This window comes from Centropristis striata, chromosome 8 (assembly GCF_030273125.1).
Source record: "Centropristis striata isolate RG_2023a ecotype Rhode Island chromosome 8, C.striata_1.0, whole genome shotgun sequence".
NCBI lineage: Eukaryota > Metazoa > Chordata > Actinopteri > Perciformes > Serranidae > Centropristis > Centropristis striata.
In genome coordinates this window covers 21358951-21381757 of record NC_081524.1, presented here as the reverse complement: position 1 = coordinate 21381757, position 22807 = coordinate 21358951, and the positions used below count along the sequence as shown (strand labels likewise).

The 22807-nt window shown below is 35.9% G+C and overlaps 3 protein-coding genes across 3 annotated transcripts; 2 read left to right on the top strand and 1 right to left on the bottom strand.

The window, feature by feature from the left end:
- Window positions 1-715: 715 nt before the first annotated feature.
- LOC131976204 (fucolectin-4-like) lies at window positions 716-4489 on the top strand. Its single transcript, XM_059339126.1, has 5 exons — window positions 716-779; window positions 1885-2170; window positions 2384-2538; window positions 3054-3333; window positions 4238-4489. The coding sequence occupies exons 1-5, from the start codon at window positions 716-718 to the stop codon at window positions 4386-4388; spliced, it is 936 nt and encodes a 311-aa protein (XP_059195109.1). The 3' UTR covers window positions 4389-4489.
- A 6185-nt stretch (window positions 4490-10674) lies between these two features.
- LOC131976203 (fucolectin-1-like) lies at window positions 10675-14177 on the top strand. Its single transcript, XM_059339125.1, has 5 exons — window positions 10675-10738; window positions 11667-11952; window positions 12084-12238; window positions 12723-13002; window positions 14017-14177. Exons 1-5 carry the CDS (start codon window positions 10675-10677, stop codon window positions 14165-14167), a joined length of 936 nt encoding a protein of 311 aa, XP_059195108.1. The 3' UTR covers window positions 14168-14177.
- Window positions 14178-17695: 3518 nt separating this feature from the next.
- On the bottom strand, window positions 17696-22379 carry LOC131976202 (fucolectin-4-like). The gene is made up of 6 exons (XM_059339124.1): window positions 22328-22379; window positions 22074-22141; window positions 20011-20296; window positions 19657-19811; window positions 18650-18932; window positions 17696-17972 (listed from the first exon to the last, which is right to left on the bottom strand). The coding sequence occupies exons 2-6, from the start codon at window positions 22135-22137 to the stop codon at window positions 17822-17824; spliced, it is 939 nt and encodes a 312-aa protein (XP_059195107.1). The 5' UTR covers window positions 22138-22141; window positions 22328-22379; the 3' UTR covers window positions 17696-17821.
- Window positions 22380-22807: the final 428 nt, after the last annotated feature.

Sequence of the window (22807 nt, the reverse complement as noted above, 5' to 3'; positions counted from 1 at the left end):
TCCTGGCTGCAGAGAGTTTGTGCCTCTGTCCATCCAAGGCCAGGAGGTGGTGCAGGTTTACACCATTCTATGAACTGGGCAAGCCATCTCTAACTTAAAAAAGAATCACCAAAGACAGAAACAACATGTCATAAGCATTTGGCTGTTGTCGACAGGAAAACAAGAATAATGCAAGTGTAGTCTATGCAGTCTGCTTCAGTGAAGTATTCATGTTAACTTCTAGTGAATTGAATACATATATCATTTTTTGTTGTTGTTTTAAATCACACTGTCACATGTGGCTGCATGTTTTTATGTTTGAATGAGTTGTAGCTGTTTATATGGCAATAAAGTATTAATCTTGAATGTGAAAGTTCTAAGGAATCGCCCACACATTCCTTATCTGCATGCAAGGACATCATATTCGGTAAATCATCAATAAACAACAGCACGTGCCCTGATAAGATGTGCACATAAATATCCCTGTGTGGCCCACATCTGATCATATTCATCAACATAAACAGTCACTCCTCTTCTGGGTTTTGCTCTACAACTTAAGGTATGTTGTTAAAGTTGAATACTGAAGCTTTTAAATATTCACTGAATTAAAAAATAACAGCTATTTTATAGATATCTAACTTCTGCAACAAAATGTCACATAGTAATAATGCTGGGAATGTTCATTTCTTCAGTGTAATTCTGTTATTGACTCTGCTGTCTTGTCTCAACCAGAACAATGAAACTCGGCTCAGTTCTGCTTCTGCTGCTCCTTCTGGGGATGTGCTCGGCCTACACCTATCGTAAGTATCATCTGACTGTATAAATAAAGTATTCAATTCCTACCGTTGGAGGAAAACGTCCTTTTACATATTGATGATTTCAATGGAGATGGACGAACATCCACTCAAAAGCATCTCGTGATTTTAGAGAATTCAGTATTTATTCAGCTCCTTGATGCCACTTAATCCTGTTCAATGGTCTTTCAGAACATCTGCAGGGAATTTTAATGGATAGATAGATAGATAGATAGATAGATAGATAGACAGACAGACAGACAGACAGACAGACAGACAGACAGACAGACAGACAGACAGATAGATAGATAGATAGATAGATAGATAGATAGATAGATAGATAGATAGATAGATAGATAGATAGATAGATAGATAGATAGATAGATAGATAGATATACTCTATTGATCCCAAACTGTGTTACAATTACTGTGTTACAGCAGCAGCTAAAATTAAAACACCAAGCACACCATGCAAAATTTTGAAAAGTATATAAGAATATCAAAAACAGACTATCCAAAAACAACTGCATAAGAAACAAATGTATATTCTAAAAATAAATAAGTCATCTGTCAGAAAGAAGTGAACTCTTGTACAGTGGTTTTTTTTTTAAAATACACAAGTGTTTCTGTTCTAGAGGGTTAGTTATGTGTCAAAAAGCTACTGTTTCAATACAAGTTCACCATATCAACTGACATGGTGATGCTATATCTGTTCTGTTCACATCTTGTTTCTGTCGCCCCCAAGTGGACTTTTCAGGTCGAGATTTAACATAAAAAACATGATACATCTTAAGTGATTTGACTTTTTTTTTAACCTCATAACAGTATATTGAGAAGTTAAATTGAGCCCTACCAAATATATTTGGAATATATAAAACAATCAGACTAGAAGTTCTTTTACTTTTGATACTTTAAGTACATTTCGATGCTGATACTTTTGTACTTTTACTTGAGTAAGTTGTGAATGCAGAACTTTTACTGTAGTGGAGTAATTTCACCATGTGGTATTAGTACTTTTACTTAAGTAACTGATCTGAATACTTCTTCCGCCACTGGTAAGTTTAGCAGTTTTCAAACATCTTAAAATGTGTTTCATATGTCTCATTCACAGAAAATGTGGCCTTGCGTGGAAAAGCCACCCAGTCAGATCGTCTTGGGAACCTGTACGGAGCTGCCTCTAACGCTATTGATGGAAACCGTGAATCCAACTATGATGCTGGATCGTGCACCCACACTGTATCACAGGCCAACCCCTGGTGGAGAGTGGACCTGCTGGAAACCTACATCGTCACCTCCGTCGTCATCACCAACAGAGGAGACTGCTGTCCAGAACGGCTCAACGGAGCTGAGATCCACATCGGCAACTCTCTTCAAGATAATGGTGCCGCAAACCCAGTGTGAGTGGAAGTAATGACTTAAAAACAGGGTTTCCCACAGGAAATTGATCCTGACGTAGATGGACTAAACTATAGCTTTAAACATGTGGCAGTTGTTTTGTGAAATCTGCAACTGCTTTTTTCCAGCAGGTTAAGTGTCTGTATTATTTTTTACTCTATATTTCTAAACAGCTTTAAAAGTAATGCATGCACTGCTTCCTCTCTTTATTTTAGGGCTGCTGTAATTTCACACATCCCAGCAGGCAGGTCTTTAAAAATTACCCTTACCAGACGTGTGGAGGGACGTTACGTCACTGTGGTTCTACCTGGTTTAGGAAGGGTCCTCACGCTCTGTGAAGTGGAAGTCTATGGGTACCGGGCCCCAACTGGTGAGATTTGAATATAAAATACTTTTTTTTGTGATGCCGCTGCCTTGTTTCCTCTTCGTTTGAATCAAGAAAACATGCAAAATGTATGCACTTTCTGTTGCTAATAGATTCACCTTTGCAAAGTGGTATCTAAAGTATTTGAGCTCCATGTGCCTTATCTCTAACATGGAATATAGTGAGACTCACCAGCCAGCTGGTTTATTTTTTTTTTTATCTTTAAATGATTTGTAGACCATATGAATTGGTGAATCATAGGAAAAAATAGTTTCTCAAATTTAAGTCACATTTGTATACATACAACACAATATAATCTTTAAAAAGTCTGCAGTGCTAATCCAACTAGCATCATCACAACTTTCTCCATCTTTTACTGCTTGTTTCTTTTTACCACTGAAGAAGCTAACAATGCACATAGTTGTGAATTTCAGTTTCATGACTTACACAAATCATTGACACTTTGCACTAGATAGAGTATCGAAAAAACGCATAATCAGTGCTATGTGTCCTGTTTGCAGGAGAGAACCTGGCCCTCCAAGGAAAAGCGTCACAGTCGTCAGTGATTCCTAAAGGCAATGCAAACAATGCCGTAGACGGGAATCGTGCCAGCTACTGGAGCGAGGGTTCTTGCAGTCACACAGACATCACCATGACCCCCTGGTGGCGACTGGACCTCGGCAAAACACACAAAGTTTTTTCTGTAAACGTAACCAACTACAAAGATGAGCCATTTAGACTTAATGGAGCTGAGATCCGAATTGGAGATTCTCTTGAAAACAATGGCAACAACAATCCCAGGTAGGATACAATTATTGATTCAAATATAACAGTTTGATAAGTATGCTCTCTTTTAAATAAAAAAATCACAAAGAATACACAGTGAGCCATAGAAGGAGGCTGCAAAGACATGCATCATCACAGAATTTGAAGTTTCCAACAGTCCTTTAATATATCATCGGTCATGAAAGTTTCTGTTAGAAAAAGGAACCAAAACAAAGCCTAAAATTTCCATATTTCTGTTAAAATCACTTTATTCTGCATGCCTCACTTAAGATGTCACCAAAAATAAACTGTTTGGAATAAATAGATCCTGTTAAAAACATTCAATTCTGCTCCTCGGAGACACTGTGAAGCATGATTGATTCTGCTGAGACGAATGATCACATGACAAATATTCACTGAAAATCTGTTTACACAGAGCTGAGGGGAGAGGACAGGAGAGTTTGCAAGTTACAGTTTAAAAAATGTTAAAAGTGCAATATGTACGAAAGAGGGTTGACTTTTTTATGACTTTATACTTCTTACCTTAAAGTCAGAATTATGAAAATAAAGTCAGAACTCAAATATTTTTTTTATGTGTGGCCCTAATCCTTTTCAGTAAATATACATATAGCATGTGGAGACCCATTTTCCCCCCTCCAATAGTCTTTACACTTGTGGGCACTTGGAAAAGTGTTGTATATATAAATTCTGTTTTATTCCAATTAAAAAAAAAAAATCAGAGAAATCCAACTCATGTTTTTTTTTTTTTTTAATGATTACATCACATTATAACTGTGTTTTACTTGACACTTGTAGCCATTGTTGTGATGTTTCCATAGAGCTGCAAGAAAAATCATGATCTCACAGTGACATATCAAACTCTTATGGAAAATATTGTCCTTAGAGTATCTAAATTTATTAAAATTTCTTCTTCTGCTAGGTGTGCTGTGATCTCAAGCATCACTGGAGGTTTCACTGAAACCTTCGAGTGCGACGGGATGGACGGTCGATACGTTAACATCGTCGTTCCTGGAAGAAGCGAGTACCTGGTCCTGTGTGAGGTGGAGGTGCACGGCTCCAGACTGGATTAGGTCTGAGGAGCATCAAATTTATAACAACGACAGTTTAAGATTCACTTCAACACTGATGGAGGGAAAAAATTATGAATACTGACTAACAGGTTGATGGTTTTCATTCTACATTTCAGTAATGGGAAAGTTAATTAAGCCAATGAAAACATTTACAAATAATTATTTATCAGTTGTGCAGAATCCAAACACATGTCCAATGCTTTTCTAGATTTATTTTTATAACACTATGGATCTATTGTCTCCTCCTTTGTCTTTGTGGTTTTACTCTGCATTGTTTGTGTATCTTTTCAGCATCAACATTACATTCCCGGAAAGGAAAAATACACACATTATGTAATCAAACTGGGAAGTTAAGCCTCGTATCAATAATATTACGTTAAGAGTTTAGAGTTTACTGCTTTATATGACCAGGAAGTACAACTGCATTTATGTGTGAATTGACAGTAAACAGTGATTACACCTGGGACACATTCAGAATAAAACAGTGCATGTTTTAATTGTTGCAATGTACAGTCAACTAACATCATGATATGTAAAAATGTAATTATATATTCTTCCTTTTTGTACTTAACATGTTGCAATAATAAAAAAAAAAAGTTACATTTACTGGACTGTCTGTGTCTGTGTGTGTGAGTCAAGATGTTGCTTTAACTCCTTGAATACTTCTTCATTGTGAACGGATTGAAATTTTGCACACGATGTTGTCTGGAACCAGACTCTTTGCCACGTGACAAATATTCACTGAAAATCTGTTTACACAGAGCTGAGGGGAGAGGACAGAAGAGGTTGCAAGTTACAGTTTTAAAAATGTTAAAAGTTCAATATATACAGAAGAAGATTTACTCTTTTATGACTTTATTCTCAGAATTCTGACTTCAGAGTCAGAATTTCTCACTTTATTCTTCTTACTTTAAGTCAGATTTCTGAGAATAAAGTCAGAACTCAATTGTTTTTTCATGTGTGTCCCTAATCCTCGCACTAATCATCATTCTTTGAACATTGTCTGAAACCAATGACTATTTGTCAGACCTCAGGTGGGGAATAAAGAGCAGATCCAACTACTTGCATTGATTCATTTTTATTTAACAACAGTCCAGTAGGCAAAAACAGAGTCCAGGCATAGACAGAGTTCTTTAACAGGCAGACATAGGCAGATAATCCAGACACGGCAGGCAGATAACTTAAAAAACCAGGCAGGATTCAAGACAGAACAAAAACTTTCCTTAATCTTTCCAATATAAACTTAGACTAAGTACTTGTCTCACTCACATGGATTTCAGGCACCATACTGTACACACAGTGACGGTCTGACAAACTCTACTGAAAAGATTTTAGGGTCTAAATACTCAAACTGATTGGCACAAATGAGAGACAGGTGAACAGAGAAAAATGACGGGAAAAGAATAAAGGCAGGAATTACCAAACAAGTACATGGGGGCGGCCCCAAGCACATGACTAAAACACATGGCAGTGTAAACAAAAACAAAGTTCAGAACTGTCATACTTGACAGGTAGGGGGAGACAACACTAACAGTCCAAGTGGGAATCCTGACACTCTTCCATCTAAGGCCAGGAGGGGGAGCAGGTTTACACCATCTCCATCATCAAAAACAGGGACTTTTCTTCACAAGATAAATCAATCCAGTCAATGATTTAAAAGCTGAAAAGAAGCTCCAGGAATTTCTGTTAGTAATTTGTGGGAAAAGTAATACTTTTTTCATTGTGTTTTGCAGTCATTTGACAGGAGATTAAACAAGCTCTGGATAGTATATGGGGAAAAAAGACATTTAACATTTTAAGTTCTTCATTTACACTCTGCTCAACACACAAAATGAAGATATTGTTGCTTGATATCTTTCTTTACTACTTGCAAAAAGTGCTGTCTCACTCTCAGAAGACAGCTAAACCAAAGTGTATTAATACTTTAATGTTCTGTTACAAGTGAACTGTCTTTGAGTTTGACAGGATGAAAAAAAAATTAAAGAATCACGTGAGTATAAAAAAATGGGAACCCTCTTTAAAAAAACAGGGTTTAAAAAAAAGAAGAATTATCATTATATATATATTATATAAGTTTTTTCATTTCATTTTAATTTGAACAAACTTTTAATCATAGTGGAACATCTTACATACTGAAGGGGTAATTATAGTATATAGTTTACATTTACTTTCAAACAAAAAGTTATATATATATATACACACACACGTTATTTATGTTTATGTTATATATGTATAGAATAACATTTTTTTTAAAGTTTTTTTTATTTTTTTTACCTTAATATGAAGGTAAATGTTGTTTTACACGTGTTTTCGGTAAGTGACTCTTTTAAACAATATTTTACATTGAATTTTAATTTTTACTATAGGAAAACAGAAAGTTATCTTAATTTTACATTCAGAGATATGATGTTTATTTTTTTTGTATTATTTTAACATAGAATTAGCTGTAATTTAACATTCAACACCACTAAGCAATTGAATAATACTGTCAAAGAAATCTATAATGTCCCATTACATTAATTTACAGATTTCAACATCCAATGTTTATGGCTAAAATTTGTAATAAAAGTAATTTGTATTTTTATGGCATTTGTGGCATGTAGAAAAAACAAGAAACTGTAAAATAATACCGTAAATGTATTTTGTACAGTGCAGTAACAACATGGTATTTCTAACTCATTTTAAACTGTATGAATACTTACAGCAGATATATTTTTGTGCAAGTCTTAAACTAATGCTGCATGTTAGATGTGAGCTAATAATGCTTCAGTGACTTTCTGTCTACATAGTTGATGTCCTGATTGAACAGCACCAAAAATGTTTTCTCGCAACCAAGTGACACATTTCTGAGTCTCGACTGCTGAGGACACACAAGATGCAAATACTTCTCCCTCATTTTCTACACAGCCGTGGTCATGCCAGAGTTTTAAGAATTGATTTGAACAAAGTAAATGAATGCCTGCTATTCTGGAAACAAACACATATTTCCTTTGCAAACTCATTTTGTTAAAGCTACATGTGTCCTAACTCCATGCAATATAATGAGACACACCAGCTGGTTTGATTTGAAAATAGCATCTTAAAAATGATCCAAGGGCAATATAAAGTGTTAAATCATTAGAAGAAACAGTTTCAAGTTTTGCAGTGCTGATCAAAATAAACATCAGTCATCCTCACAACTTGCCATGACCACTCCATCTTTTACTGTGTTTTCTTCTTGTCAGTTGAAAAAGAAACAATGTGCAAATAATTATGAATTTCAGTCTGGAGATACAAACAGATTGGGGACATTTTGCTCTGCAGAGAGTGCCAAGAAAAAACATATTATAAGTTTGCAAATGTCTTCTGTTTGTAGTAGAGAGTCGCTGTGTATTTTGATTACTAACTGTTATAAAAATTTGTATTAATCTGGGGTTTTTCCAACGTTTTAATCATATTAAGCAAATGTGATCCTGTCTGCTGTATGTAGAGGCACTGGCTTTGGGTTACATCAGACCAGTGTTTCTGCTAAAGGCTGGCAGGCTAGATAAGGTTAACTATATGTTACAGTTTTTCACAACCGATATGACCCGTTTGTCAGAACCTTAAAAACTTTTTCAAAACTGTTAACGCACATCACATCTGATACACACAATCCCCCAAACAGTTAATTTCATGGTCAAAATCACCCAGTGTAACTAAACACAGACACACACTTCCAAAATACAATACAGTTTTTCACAACCGCTATGACCCGTTGTTCAATACTTTTACCGCTTTTTCAAAACTCTTCACACAGTTACCACAACATCAGCCTGTGTGGGCGATACAATTAACACAATTCTTCTTCTTTTGACACAAAATACACACATTTTACACATTTAAAATTAGTTTTAACTCCTTTTACACACAAGCTCAATCAAGACCAAAACAGTACATGTTAACTGGTGAATTTTCAATTGTTTTCACACGGTTTGTCAAAACAGAAAACCTCATGTTCAAAACTAATGAATTGAAGATTACATTGATCAGCTTCTGCTCCTTTTTCTTTTTGTCTATTTGGCAATACAGTAATGAATGACAGCTGATTTTTTTTTACCTCTTTACTCTACTGTAAGTCATTTTAATTTGCAATACAGTAAAGTGTTTACTGCAAATCCTGTCATTCACTATCTTCTTCTTTCATACGTAAACATTCTGCAAAGCTGCTCTGACACGGCTCGTTCACTTTCTGTACTGAGTGTTGTACAAAAAAGGACCAAAATTCATGGCCAACAAATGAAAAATGAAGAACATCATCACAAACATTGTCTCTATGGAGGCTATTTTGTCCATTTTTGAATCATTTTCATGTCTTTTCATGTCTTTGTAAGTCATTTTGTGTCTTTTTTAGTCATTCAGTCCAACATAAAATGTGATTTTGAATCTTTTTTTACTTTCAAAACACTATCATGCTCAATAAAGAATTTTACAGTAAATGTTGCAAATGTGAACAAAGGTCGCAAATACAACATATACGTAAGAGGGTTCCATCCAGTTCTATCATTTTATACTAAATATATTTGAGTTTGTCTCCAGATTTACTTGGTATATCATCATCAAACTGAAACTGGCCTCATGGAGTTTACAGCCAGAACTTTAGAGGTAAATTTACAGTAGGGCTCCACGCTGCTTTTTTTTCTAGTCTGGATGATGAAGAAGTCATGATTTGGTGCTTTTGGAGACTCCAGAGGGTTAATTTACATGTATGATCAATACAATAATCTGTTGATTGTAAAAGAAAAAGGAAAAAAAGTAGATAAGAAACATGCAAAGTGATTCGGTTTGTGTTCTTCCATCAGTTGTCAGTGTTTTTTATGACACGGTGCTGTGACTGACTAAATGTTTCTGTTGGAAGACAACGTGTGTCAGTGTTTTGGTAGATTTGGTGAATTGTGTTAGTGTATTATTGTATTTTGGAAGTGTGTGTCTGTGTTTAGTTACACTGGGTGATTTTGACCATGAAATTAACTGTTTGGGGGATTGAGTGTATCAGGTGTGATATGCGTTAACAGTTTTGAAAAAGTTTTTAAGGTTCTGACAAACGGGTCATAGCGGTTGTGAAAAACTGTAACACCACACTGTGAAATTTCTCCACTTTAAATAAAAGTCCTGCATCTAAATCTTACTGAAGTAAAAGTACAAGTACAAGTATCAGCATCAAAATGTACTGAAAGCTTTAGAAATAAAGTTCTCCTTATGCAGAATGGACCCACTCAGATTGTTTTATATATTCCAAATATATTATCGTATTATTATTATTATCGTATTGTATTACTGCTTAATATGCTGTCATGTGGTCTAATTAATAGAAAAGTGCAATCTTTCCCGTAAATCTTGACATCAAAAGTAATTCAAGCTGGCTTAATGTAATAGAGTAAAAAATAAATACAGTGCTAAACTAATGTATTAGACCACCAACAGCATTAGTAATTGCCAAAATTATTTTTAATGTTTCTGTAATGGTTAATATTTATGTTTTCACTTTTATGATAGGTGGTCTAATACATTTGTTAGCCTTGTATATATATATATATATATATACATACAATGCTATATATATATATATAGAGAGAGAGAGAGAGAGAGAGAGAGAGAGAAATATAAAGTTACATAAAATTGAAATATTCAAATAAAGTACAAGTACATCAAAGTTCTACTTGAGCACAGTTCTTGAGTAAATTAACTTAGTTACATTCTACCACTGACTACAATGTACCAGATTTTGTAAAAATGTAGTTTTAAAACTTTCGTTGTTCCAGCTTATATCTGTGTTTACTAAATGAACTAAGAATATCATTTACTGGCTGAAGTTTATTTAACACACTTCACGTGTTTGTGTTTATGTTTGTGTTTATGACATTATAAAAACTTTCTCATCCCCTAAAACGTGACCTGTGGTAAATCATCAATAACTAACAGCACATGCTGATAAGACGTGCATATAAATATCCCTGCGTGAGCCGCATAAAAATCATACTCGTCAACACAACATAAACAGTGGATCCTTGTCTTCTTCTGGGATTTTTGCTAGTAAAGGTATGTGCTTGTAGTTGAGAAATGTGTTTTTTTAAATTCACAATCTGGACAGTTAAGGCTACTCACATGTAGGTCCAGTCAATCATTTTATACTTTTACTCACATTGGATATCTGACTCATGAAGTTGTTGTAGGTGTGGGATAAATTTCATACATTAATGATGATGACAATGTTAATCCATTGAATGTAATTCTGTTATTGACTCTGTTGTCTGTCCCAACCAGAACAATGAAACTCGGCTCAGTTCTGCTTCTGCTGCTCCTTCTGGGGACGTGCTCGGCCTACACCTATCGTAAGTATCACCTGACTATATCTGTCATACCTTTGTTATGAAACGTTAATTCCTCCTCCTGCCACTAAAATATGTATTTTGTGTCTTGTTACTTCTTGCTACCTTGTGACATCACATCATGACACCGTCTGCAGGGGTGTCTACCAAACCTTTCAGCAGGATTTTCATGTATTGTGTGAAAACAGTGATGTTGAGCTTCAGATGGTGTGCAGACCAGTGGTGAAAAAAGTATTTAGATCCCTTACTTAATTAAAAGTACTAATACTACACTCTGAAAGTACTCCACTACAAGTAAAAGTCCTAAATTCACAACTTACTTAAAGTAAAAGTACAAAAGTATCAGCATCAATATGTACTTAAAGTATCAAAAGTCAAAGTATTTCTTATGCAGAATGGACCCACTCAGATTGTTTTATATGTCTAACTTTAATTTTATCATGTTTTTCATGTTAAATCTTGACCTGAAAAGTAACTAAAGCTGTCAGCTAAATGGAGTGGAGTAAAAAGTAAAATATTTGCCTCAAAATGTAGTGGAGTAGAAGTATAAAGTTACATAACATGCCTCAAAATTGTACTTAAGTACAGTACTTGAGTAAATGTACTTAGTTATATTCCACCACTGGTACAGACATAAAGTAAGACATGTGAGCAGGGTTTCAGATGAGAGAAAAGACAGAAGAAGTCAGAGTATCATCTGCATAGCTACGGCAGGAAAAAGTGAGAGTAGGGGACCCAGAACAGATCCCTGAAGAACTCCACTAGTGAGGCAACAAGGTTGAGATACAGATTATCATCAAATGATCCCGTTAGTGCAGCTCTTATATGCTCAAGTATTGGGTTGAAGAAATATCTTGTAACTCCCTACATCATGAGGGTTGGGTTTTTGTAAAAAAATAAATCTTTTAAATGTTGCCTGCTTCATTCACAGAAAATGTCGCCTTGCGTGGAAAAGCGACCCAGTCAACTCGTTTTGATCGTGCATTTGGAGCGGCCTACAATGCCATCGACGGAAACCGTGACTCTAACTACTCGGCCGGATCATGCACCAGGACTAATGAGCAGACCAACCCCTGGTGGAGAGTGGACCTGCTGGAGTCCTACATTGTCACCTCCATTACCATCACCAACAGAGGAGACTGCTGTGCAGAACGGCTCGACGGAGCTGAGATTTACATTGGCAACTCTGTACAAGATAACGGTGCTGCAAACCCACTGTAAGTGAATATAATGACTTATCAAATACAGGGTTTCATCGCAGCTCATCCTATTATCTATTAGCTCGTAGATGTGTCTGTATAATTTCTTACTTTATATTGCTGTTTGTGGTTTCCTCTCTCTCTTCTAGGGCTGCTCAAATTACACATATCCCAATGGGAAGGTCTTTAAAAATATCTTTTACCGGACGTGTGGAGGGACGTTATGTCACTGTGGTTCTACATGGATTACGTAGAGTCCTCACACTCTGCGAAGTGGAAATCTATGGGTACCGGGCCCCAACTGGTGAGATTTGCCCCAACATTTGATTTTCTAGGGGAGGCCGCGGCCACCTCATTTTCTGATACAGCCACAAACATGCAAAATGCATGCCCTTGCTGTTATTAATAAATCCTTCCTTTGCAAATTCTTATTTATTTGAGCTACGTGTATATAAGTCTGACATGCAAGATAAAGACACTCACCAACTCGCTGGTTTAACATGAGAATTTATTAAAATCCTAAGAAAAATGTAATGATTTTCACATTTGCTTCCCCTTGCTGCATCCTTCAAGTTTTTCAGTGCTGATTCAAAAAACAACAGAAATCCTCAAAACTTTCTATGACTTCTCCATCTGTTCCTGCAGCTTCCTCTAATTATAAGAAATGGCAGCAATGTGCAAATTCATGTGAATTTCAGTTTCAAGACATACACAGTTTGAGAACATGTTGCACTGCAGAGAGCATTAAGGAGAACTAATTATTATTTCCAAATGTGCTCTGTTTGCAGGGGAGAATCTGGCCCTCCAGGGAAAAGCCTCACAGTCGTCGCTGCATTCTATAGGCATTGCAAATAATGCCATAGATGGTGATCGTGACACCCTCTGGGGCCGAGCTTCTTGTATGCACACAAACAATGACTTCAACCCCTGGTGGCGAGTGGACCTGGGCAAAACCCACAAAGTGTTTTCTGTGACCATAACCAACTACAGAAATACTAACCATCAGCTTCGAGATGCCGAGATCCGAATTGGAGATTCTCTCGCAAACAATGGCAACACCAATCCCAGGTAGTAATGCTCATTCATTCATTCATTATCCATAACCACTGACATTGGGCAAGAGGCGGGGTAGACCCTGGACATGTCGCCAGACTATCGCAGGGCAGAGACATAGACATAGAGTTTTTGGACTGTGGGAGGAAGCCGGAGTACCCGGTGAGAACCCACCCTGACACGGGGGACAACATGCAAACTCCACACAGAAGGCCAGAGTCCAATCGGCGTTCCTCTTGCTGCAGAGCAAGAGTGCTAACTACTACACCACTGTGTAGCCCTAGTTTAATGTCCATTAATTAAAATACTACAATAGCTAAAAAATTGGATACGGATATGTCACTGGATTTGTTTGGAACACCAGATTCACACTTATTATAACTTTATTTTAACTATTTATCAATCTACTACCTCTTAAAATGAGACATTTTTCTTCTATTGAACTGATCACTGAGTTAACCAGTGGTGAAAAAAGTATTCAGATCTCTCACTTAAGTAAAAGTACAAAAGTATCAGCATCAAAATGTACTTAAAGCATCAAAAGTAAAATGACTTATGCAGAATGGAGTTTTTTTTTATTTATATTCTAAATATATTATCGGATTATTTGCAGTGAAGCATTTATGTGATGAGTGTTTAGAAGATATATTTCATTTATACTAGTTTAGATACTGTTATACTCACTTTAAATGTATCATGTTTTTCATGTTGAATCTTGAACTGAAAAGTAACTAAAGCTGTCAGCTAAATGCAGTGGAGTAAATAGTATAATATCTGCCTATAAAATGTTGTGAAGGAGAACTATAAAGTTACATAAAATGCCTCAAAATTGTACTTAAGTATATTACTTGAGTAAATGTACTTAGTTATATTCCACCATTGGAGAAGACATAACATAAGACGTGAGCAAATACAAATAATCAAGTAAAGTACAGGTACCCAAAATTATACATAAGTACAGTATTGAGTATATATACTTAGTTACATTCCACCACTGGAGTTAACAAACTTTTTTTCTTTTTCTGCTAGGTGTGCTGTGATCTCAAGAATCCCTGCAGGTTTCACTGAAACCTTTGAATGCCACGGGATGGATGGCCGATACGTTAACATCGTCATTCCTGGAAGAACCGAGTACCTGATCCTATGTGAGGTGGAGGTCTACGGCTCCAGACTGGATTAAGTATACAGCTGATTCAACACCTCAGTCAAAACCAAAAACTCAATATTATAATTGTCCTAAGGAGATGATTTATTTCAGGACTGTTGTATGAGTTTTTGCTTACTATAACGTATGTATCCAGCTTCAAAGGGTCCAGCAGGTAATGCACGGCAGTGTGACACTATACAAGCTGCAGAGACTGAAGCAGCTAAATGGAATTCAGCCATCATTGAGTGCATTATTTACACTTTTCTCCTTGGTGGCATGTCACAATATCTTCTGTGAAAGAGGCCATTTAAAAACCGATGGCCTTAAAATAAAGCTCATCTAGGTTAGTCTTGTGTTTCCATGTTTAGGAACATTTCAAAAAACAGTTTTCCATACATATGTATTTTGCATATTTTGCAACAATCTTGTGAATATCTTTATTCAATTTATATGATTTTGTATTCACTTTGTTTGTATTTTTGTATTTGTTTGGATCATATTTGTGTTGTAAAGCTGCTGCTGTGGTGTTGTTGTTGTTGTTGTTGTTGTTGTTGTTGTTGTTTGATGAAGATAGATGAAGATTTCAATGCATATTACTGAACTTTTCATTGTACTGTAAGTGCCTGCAGATGGATATAATAAATGTATGATAAATGAAAAGTAATAAAAATTGGCTGCCATGTCTTTATTTTCATTAACCTATATTATTCTATTCTATTCGGTAAGACCATATTGCACATTATGTATTTGATATTAACAAGCAAACATCAGTTTTGCCCTTTGGTTCAGTCATCTACAGAACAGTTATACACCTAGAAGTTTCTAAGAATAAATATTTAGTAACATAAAGTCTCTATGTTCTCCACAGTTTGTGTGGTGAAGCCTGTTTGAAGTTGTTGATGCTTAAAGCTTAATAAATATTTAAAACGAGGTTGAACTGACCAGTGGTAAGTACATTTACTCAAGTAGTGTACTTAAGTACAATTCTGAGGTACTTGTACATTACTTGAGTAATTCTATTTATGTACCTTTATACTTCTACTACATTACATTTAAGATGTACATATTGTACTATTTACTTGTTAATTTTCAAGTCAATTTCTCAAATGAATTTTTTTTAATAATTCAACTTTTTGTTTTAATCTAACTTCATAACAGTATATTAAGTAGTTAATATGAGCCATATTTTTACAAAAATAAAATGCTGCTTACATAAATGCATCAATAATAATAATCCAGTAACATATAAGTAATGTACTTAAGTACAATTTTGAGGCATGTTATGTAACTTTATACTTCTACTCCACTACATTTTGAGGCAAATATTGTACTTTTTACTCCATTAGATTTAGCTGACCGCTTTAGTTACTTTTCAGGTCGATTATCAGCATAAAAAACATGATAAAATTAAAGTAAAACAAAAATTAGACCTCATAACAGTATATTAAGTAGTTAAAATGAGCCCTACTTTCAGAAAATTAAAACGCAGCTTACATAAATGCATTGATAATAATAATCCTATGACATATTTAGAACATAATAACAGTCTGAGTGGGTCCATTCTGCATAACAAGAACTTTTGATAGTTTAAGTACATTTTGATGTTGATACTTTTGTACTTTTACTGAAGTTAATTTTGGATGCAGGACTTTTATTTGTAGTGGAGTAATTTCACAGTGTGGTATTAGTACTTTTACTTAAGTAAGGAATCTGAATACTTCTTCCACCACTGACTGCAGTAGTGTAAGCATGTCTTCCTGCTGTAGGCCACCCTTTGTTTTTAAAAAGATAAAAGCCACGTGCACTTGACGTTTACAGCTTATTCCCGGATAAATGTGTCTGTCCTTCCTGGTCAGATAAACACAGAGATAAAACAGTAAAGTTGCCAGGTGAACCGGTTGTACTTTTTCCACCACTGGAACTGACAAACAGCTGGTGCAACTGACTCTAGACGATGCAGCAGGACTCACCAATCAATCAGTGACAGAAAAAAATCTTTAACCATTTACTCAGATTTGGGAAATGGTTGCTGAAATGAAGAGTACCCAGTTGATTAAAAAAAACTAAATTTTTGGCAGACATATTAATTAAAGGCCTATCAGTATCAGTGTATGTGCTGTTCGATTTTTCCCATTATAAAACCTTTTTTCACACAATATATAATGGAGAAAATGTTGAGTGGCATGATTCAGAAATGTAGTGAGCTGTTAATTTTTCAACATTTTAATTTTTTTAAACAGTTGGCAGATGATTTAACTGAACAGAAAAGGTTTGTTTATTTAGCTATTTATTTTATTCCTATAATTATTCCTATATATTCCTTTTATTCCACTTTCTCAGTTGTTACTCTGCCTTGAGGGGGCGTTCACGTTACTTTTACTTAAGACTCCTATTTTCCAATTATTTTCATACCACATGAATACAGCACAATTTCCCTTTCTGGCAATGTTAATCAAAGTGAAGAATAATTCATATATCCATCCCATTATTCAGATCTGCTCCAACGTTTAATGAGTCCTTCCTCAGTCCATGTTACATCCACCCACCAGGTTTCATGAAATCTGACAAGTAGTTTTTCCATTTCTTTAAATAGTCAGCAATAGATTAAACTGAACAGTAATTATGTTTATTTAGCTTTTTATTATATTCCTGTATATTCTTCATTTTCTCAGTAATCATTTAAAGAACTGGCTGACATGTACATTGTTTGTATATGTATAACAATGTTAAATATTATTTAATTAAGTTTTATGTTTGAGAAAGTAGCTGTCTGGGGACATTTGCAGAGTGGGGAAAATATTGGTGCACATTCCACATTAAAAAAAAAAGGGTCTATTTTCATTCCAGCTAAAAGAAAAAATCTATATCGGCCACAATATGGGTCATCAATGAATTTTCTGATTCAAAAGTCCCATTTACATATACTAAATATGTAAGTAGGTGTAAATGTAAGCAGTGTCACAGACTTGACACATGAAGAAAAGTCTTTGGTGATCCTTTTTCTGATGGTAAACCACCACAAACAACTGTCTTTGAATGCACTGTTCAGGAAATTGGACAAATAAACATCAGGTTCAGGTTACAGTGCAACCACCATGGAAACATTGAGTTTTACAGGCTGGCTTTTGTTTTGAAAAATGTGTCACATGTATTTACTGTCTATTGTTAAGTCACAAATGAATCTGGTGTCACTTCCTGGTCAGATAAACACGGAGGTAAAACCATAAAACGAGAGAATATTATTGTTGCTGACTCATTGCAAAGTGGCAAGGACACATCAGACACAACTTCCTGTTCGGATAAGATAACGTGTGTACTTTGCATTCTCAGGAATTTAATATCGATGCTGTAAAAGGCAAACAAACAATGGATTGTGAAGCCGTGTAGGGACAAAGACGGAGAGAAATCATATTTTGAAGTAAAACTAGAGATGCACTTAAAATGTGTTTGATTTCTGTAAGTACTGATGATGATTGACATGGAGCGAAATAATATGAAAACTTATTGGCCTTTAATGTAATGTCACAATTAACATCATTAACATGCCACCATTACAGTTGCTTCACACAATCTATCTATCTATATCTTTATACTAGAGTAGCTTGAGACAAACAAACTAACAAGTGAATCTAAAGCTATGATTGCAAGTATGTACAATGTAAAATGTCATTGTTTTGCATTTTGAACCTAATCTAGTACTGAGCCGTAGACCTCCACCTCACACAGGGTCAGGTACTCGGCTCTTCCAGGAATGACGATGTTAAGGTAGCGACCGTCCATCCCGTCGCACTGGAAGGTCTCAGTGAAACCTCCGGGGATGCTTGAGATCACAGCACACCTAGCAGAAGAAAAAAAAAGTCTTAACTCGTGGAATAATCACGTTAAGAAACAGACACTCAAAAGGTACCAACTCATTTCAATGGTGTATTCCCATGTTCTTCAGAAATCAGTAAGTCCATAAGCTTTAAGTTGTAATGTGCAAACAACATGGATGCTACAAAAAATATGTTTTGTCTTTTATTGCTCAGATATTTAAACTATTCACTATTTGTGTGAAACTGAAAAAGGCTAAAGGAAACGGACCAGACGAGACAGGAAATGTGCTCCTACATTTTTTCAACTTTAACAGTTATTATTTTGACTTAAGGGGGCATTCTTGTGACTTTTTTGAGTTTTAAAACTGTTATTTTCCAATTATTTTCATACAACATGAATGCAGCACAAATTCCCTTTCTTGCAATGTTAACCAAAGTGAAGAATAATTAATGTATCCGCACCAACGTTTAATAAGCCCTTCCTCAGCCCATGTCATATCCGTCCACCAAGTTTCATGAAAATCTGACAAGTAGTTTTTCCATAATCCTGCTGACAATAAAAAAAACTAAGCTAAAAACAAAACCTTATTGGTGAAGGTAATAAATATAAGTGAATAATAACTTACTGCTAAGTACCACCAAATCTCTATTCTTAGATTTATTTTTCAAATTAATGACCTAATAATGGACATTCGATTACCTGGGATTGTTGTTGCCATTGTTTTCAAGAGAATCTCCAATTCGGATCTCGGCTCCATTGAGTCGTTGTGGGACAGAATCTATAGTGTTGGTTATGTTGACAGAAAACACTCTGTGGGTTTTCCCCAGGTCCAGGCGCCACCAGGGGTTAAAGTCAGCCTTCGTGTGAGTACAAGAACCCTGGCCCCAGTAGCTGGCACGATTCCCATCGATGGCATAATATGCAGTGCCTGTAGAATACAGTGACGACTGTGCGGCTTTTCCTTGGAGGGCCAGGTTCTCTCCTGCACACAGAACACATTTTCGTTTTCCTTAATGTTCTCTATGAAGTCGACCCAATCTCGTAAGTCTTGAATCATTAACATATAGAGAGGTCATGGATAGTTGTGAGGAAGCCTGTTGTTTATTTCGATCAGCACAGCAAAACTTGAAGGATGCACCTGCAGCTTGCGGCAGTAAACACGCTTTTCGACCAGAGCAACTGCGAATGGTTAGTTGGTTTTCCACCACCAAAGAACCGGCTCCTGGCTGGGAAAACTGGTTCCACAGCAGCACCAACTCTCTGGTCTTGAACCGCGGGGTTATCTGACCAACTCGGCTTGTATCATTCATTTATTTGATTTGTTGCAAATGCAATGTGATTGATACCGGCGAGCTAGCGTGCTAACGTTAACAGCAGCTACGTCTGATTTTATTACGAAATTTTTCGCCGTCCGTTGTGATCAAAATGAACAGCACAGGTGTGTTGTAGAGACATGTAGTCTGACTTGTTATTATACGAGACATATACAGACATTAACAGAGATATAATGACGTGGCTCTAAAGCCTGTGGGCAGCAAACAGATTCACATCTGGATCGCAAGTTAAACCAACTGTGAACCAGCACTAGCACCGGCTCTGAAACGGCCCTGAAACTGCTCCGATCGAAAATTTGTATAAATGTGTAAACTACGTTTCCAAATCTTTGCAAAACTTTTGAGGAACTGGTTCTTCTTAAGAAATCTCACCAGTTGGGGCCCGGTACCCGTAGACTTCCACTTCACAGAGTGTGAGGAGTCTTCCTAAACCAGGTAGAACCACAGTGACATAACGTCCCTCCACACGTCTGGTAAAAGACATTTTTAAAGACCTGCCCGCTGGGATGTGTGAAATTACAGCAGCCCTAAAAGAAAAAAAGAAGAAAGGAAGCATTACTTTTCGTATAACTTTATAACTGCAGGTGAACAGTCATGAAGTAATAAATAATACCAATACCACAAAGAGTAGAAGTAGATTTCACACAGCAAGATGAGCTGCATCAGGATCTTCTAAACAATATCCTCATGAAACATTGTATTTAATGATGAATTATGTCCACTCACACTGGGTTTGCGACACCATTATCTTGTAAAGAGTTGCCGATGTGGATCTCAGCTCCGTTGAGCCGTTCTGCACAGCAGTCTCCTCTGTTGGTGATGACGACGGAGGTGACGATGTAGGACTCCAGCAGGTCCACTCTCCACCAGGGGTTGGTCTGTGTGATAGTGGCAGTGCACGATCCGGCCGCATAGTTCGATTCACGGTTTCCATCGATGGCATTGGAAGCAATTCCATACGCATCTGCGTACCGATGTGACTGGGTGGCTTTTCCACGCAAGGCCACATTTTCTGTGAATAAGACAGTTGAAATATACATTTAACTGCTAGATTTGAACATCTATCTATAAAAGCAAGAAGTATCTGTGTGTGTGTGTGTGTGTCTAGCTCATATCTCGCTGACCGTTAATCAGACTGACCTAAGATTTCGTATGTGGCTTGCGCATGGCACGAAGGTGTGCATCCTCGATTTTGAAGGTTTTTGAATTCATTTTTCAAAATATCATTATTTACGTAGGACGTGTTGCGGCATTGCACTGTTTCTGATTGGACGCCTTTTAGGGGAGCTCCGCCCCATTGTGTGATAGGCCTGCACCTGGTCAGTAACACAATTCACTCTGGATTTCCACCCTGACTCATCTCATCTCATGTCATCTGTAAGTTTATTTAGCCTACCTATCTTTCGGAGTTTTAAAGTGCGCTACAAGGTTCAATTTTCCAATAATATTCAAATAGGTTCCAGCAAATATCAATGTTCAATGTGTATGTGCTGGATGGTGTGCAGACCTTATGAAAAGTAAGTGTTTTATGGAGTTACAGATGTTGTAGTGGTCTGCTGGCCACAATATATGAAACACAATAGTTATCAATCTTCACATTCCACAACACACCAAATAACCCTTATTCACATTATTCTCCTCCATCTGTTTGTGCTGCATGTAAACTTATTCCCCCCTATATCTGTGTCTGTATATATGTCTAAACGTATTGAATAATTAAGTTTCTTTTTCTTAAAATAACTATTTCTGTGTCTCTTTATATCTCAATGTACATCCATGTATTACCCAATATACACTTTGTATATTAACACTATGCAAGAGTATTACACCTCATTGTACATCACACTTTCACACACAACCTCATTTGGCCAGAATTGAAAAATCTACTTAGTCTCCCACTATACGAATACATATTTCCTACGGGCACTACACTAGTGTTTGTTAAATACTAAACCTGCAATAACTATTTTATGCCATTTGGAGGCTGTAGGATTTTATTTCACACAACATTAATATAGCATCCAGTGGTGGAAGACAGATCCCTTTACTTAAGTAAAAGTACTAATACCACACTGTGAAATTACTCACAAACTTACTTAAGTAAAAGTACAAAAGTATCAGCATCAAAATGTACTTAAAGTATCAAAAGTTAAAGTTCTTGTTTTGCAGAATGGTAATATGTTACTTATTATTATTATTATTATTATTATTATTATTATTATTATTGATGATGCATTTATGTAAGCAGCGTTTTAATTTTCTCAAGATAGGGCTCATTTTAACTACTTAATATACTGCTATGAGGTTTAATTTAAACAAAATGTCTCATCACTTTAAATTGATCATGTTTTTAAAAAAAATGTTTTTTATGTTAAATCTTGACCTGAAAAGTAATTAAAGCTGTCAGCTAAATGTATTGGGGTAAAAGTACAATATTTGCCTTGAAATGTAGTGGAGTAGATATATAAAGTTACATAAAAAAGAAACACTCAAGTAAAGTACATGTACCTCAAAATTGTACAGTACAGAGTAAATGTACAAAACTACATTAATTGATATCATCACCTTCAAAAGTGATTTTATCAGAAATGTTGTAGCAACTTTGTTTAAATTAATCTGATTTGAATAGTAATGTGGCTTTTCCCCAAAAGTCAAATAACCTGTTTCGTATATTTAATTCTATATTTAGGGCAGGCTCACTAGTTATAAGCCAAGGACTGAGGTGACATTTTCATTTTCAACATTAAACTGTTTAATAACAAAGATATGACAGATACAGTCATACTTACGATAAGTGTAGGCCGAGCACGTCCCCAGAAGGAGCAGCAGAAGTAGAACTGAGCCGAGTTTCATGCTTCTGGTTGGGACAACACAGCAGAGTCAATAACAGAATTACACTGAAGAAATCAACTTTTCGCCGATTTAACTTTATGTAATTTATTCCAGACCTAAAATTAACTAACTGTAATAAGATTAATAACTGTGAGTGCAGTGTAATGTGTGTAGTTTATTTAAAACATCATTTTAAAATAATACCACATACCTTGACTTGTAAAATAAACCCAGAAGAAGACGACGATCTGCTGGATATGTTGTGTTGACGAATATGATTTGACGTGGACCACACAGGGATATTTATATGTGCTTCTTATCATGATCCATGCTGTTGGTTATTGATGATTCACCACATGTGACGTGCCTTTGCCCTTGTTTGTTGATAAGGCTAATTTCGGCTATCAAGCTGATCAGGGAGCAAGTTTTTATGACACTCCAGTTATGATTTTTTCTGGGAATGCCGCCACATACACGCAGCTCATAACACTGCAAATTAGGGCTGGGCGATATGGCCAAAATCTTCTTTCCCTATATCCTGATAAAGCATGATTTCTAGTTATTCAGTTAATAAATTGTCTAGCCTGCTTTTGTCATTTTTCTAAATGACGTAAACCTTACATTAACGCAAATCAGGCGCTGGTTTCTGACATTGCGATACATTAGTCAATACATTATTGAAAAATATATA

Bases quoted from the DNA above. Each gene is read 5' to 3' on its own strand.
- LOC131976203 (XM_059339125.1), top strand. From the start codon at position 10,675: ATGAAACTCGGCTCAGTTCTGCTTCTGCTGCTCCTTCTGGGGACGTGC. The intron at 10,739-11,666 runs GTAAGTATCACC...CTTCATTCACAG, and splicing joins GTGCTCGGCCTACACCTATC to AAAATGTCGCCTTGCGTGGA. The intron at 11,953-12,083 runs GTAAGTGAATAT...TCTCTCTTCTAG, and splicing joins AACGGTGCTGCAAACCCACT to GGCTGCTCAAATTACACATA.
- LOC131976202 (XM_059339124.1), bottom strand. From the start codon at position 22,137: ATGAAACTCGGCTCAGTTCTACTTCTGCTGCTCCTTCTGGGGACGTGC. The intron at 18,933-19,656 runs GTGAGATTTCTT...TTCTGTGTGCAG, and splicing joins CGGGTACCGGGCCCCAACTG to GAGAGAACCTGGCCCTCCAA. The intron at 17,973-18,649 runs GTAATCGAATGT...TTCTTCTGCTAG, and splicing joins AATGGCAACAACAATCCCAG to GTGTGCTGTGATCTCAAGCA.
- LOC131976204 (XM_059339126.1), top strand. From the start codon at position 716: ATGAAACTCGGCTCAGTTCTGCTTCTGCTGCTCCTTCTGGGGATGTGC. The intron at 780-1,884 runs GTAAGTATCATC...TCTCATTCACAG, and splicing joins GTGCTCGGCCTACACCTATC to AAAATGTGGCCTTGCGTGGA. The intron at 3,334-4,237 runs GTAGGATACAAT...TTCTTCTGCTAG, and splicing joins AATGGCAACAACAATCCCAG to GTGTGCTGTGATCTCAAGCA.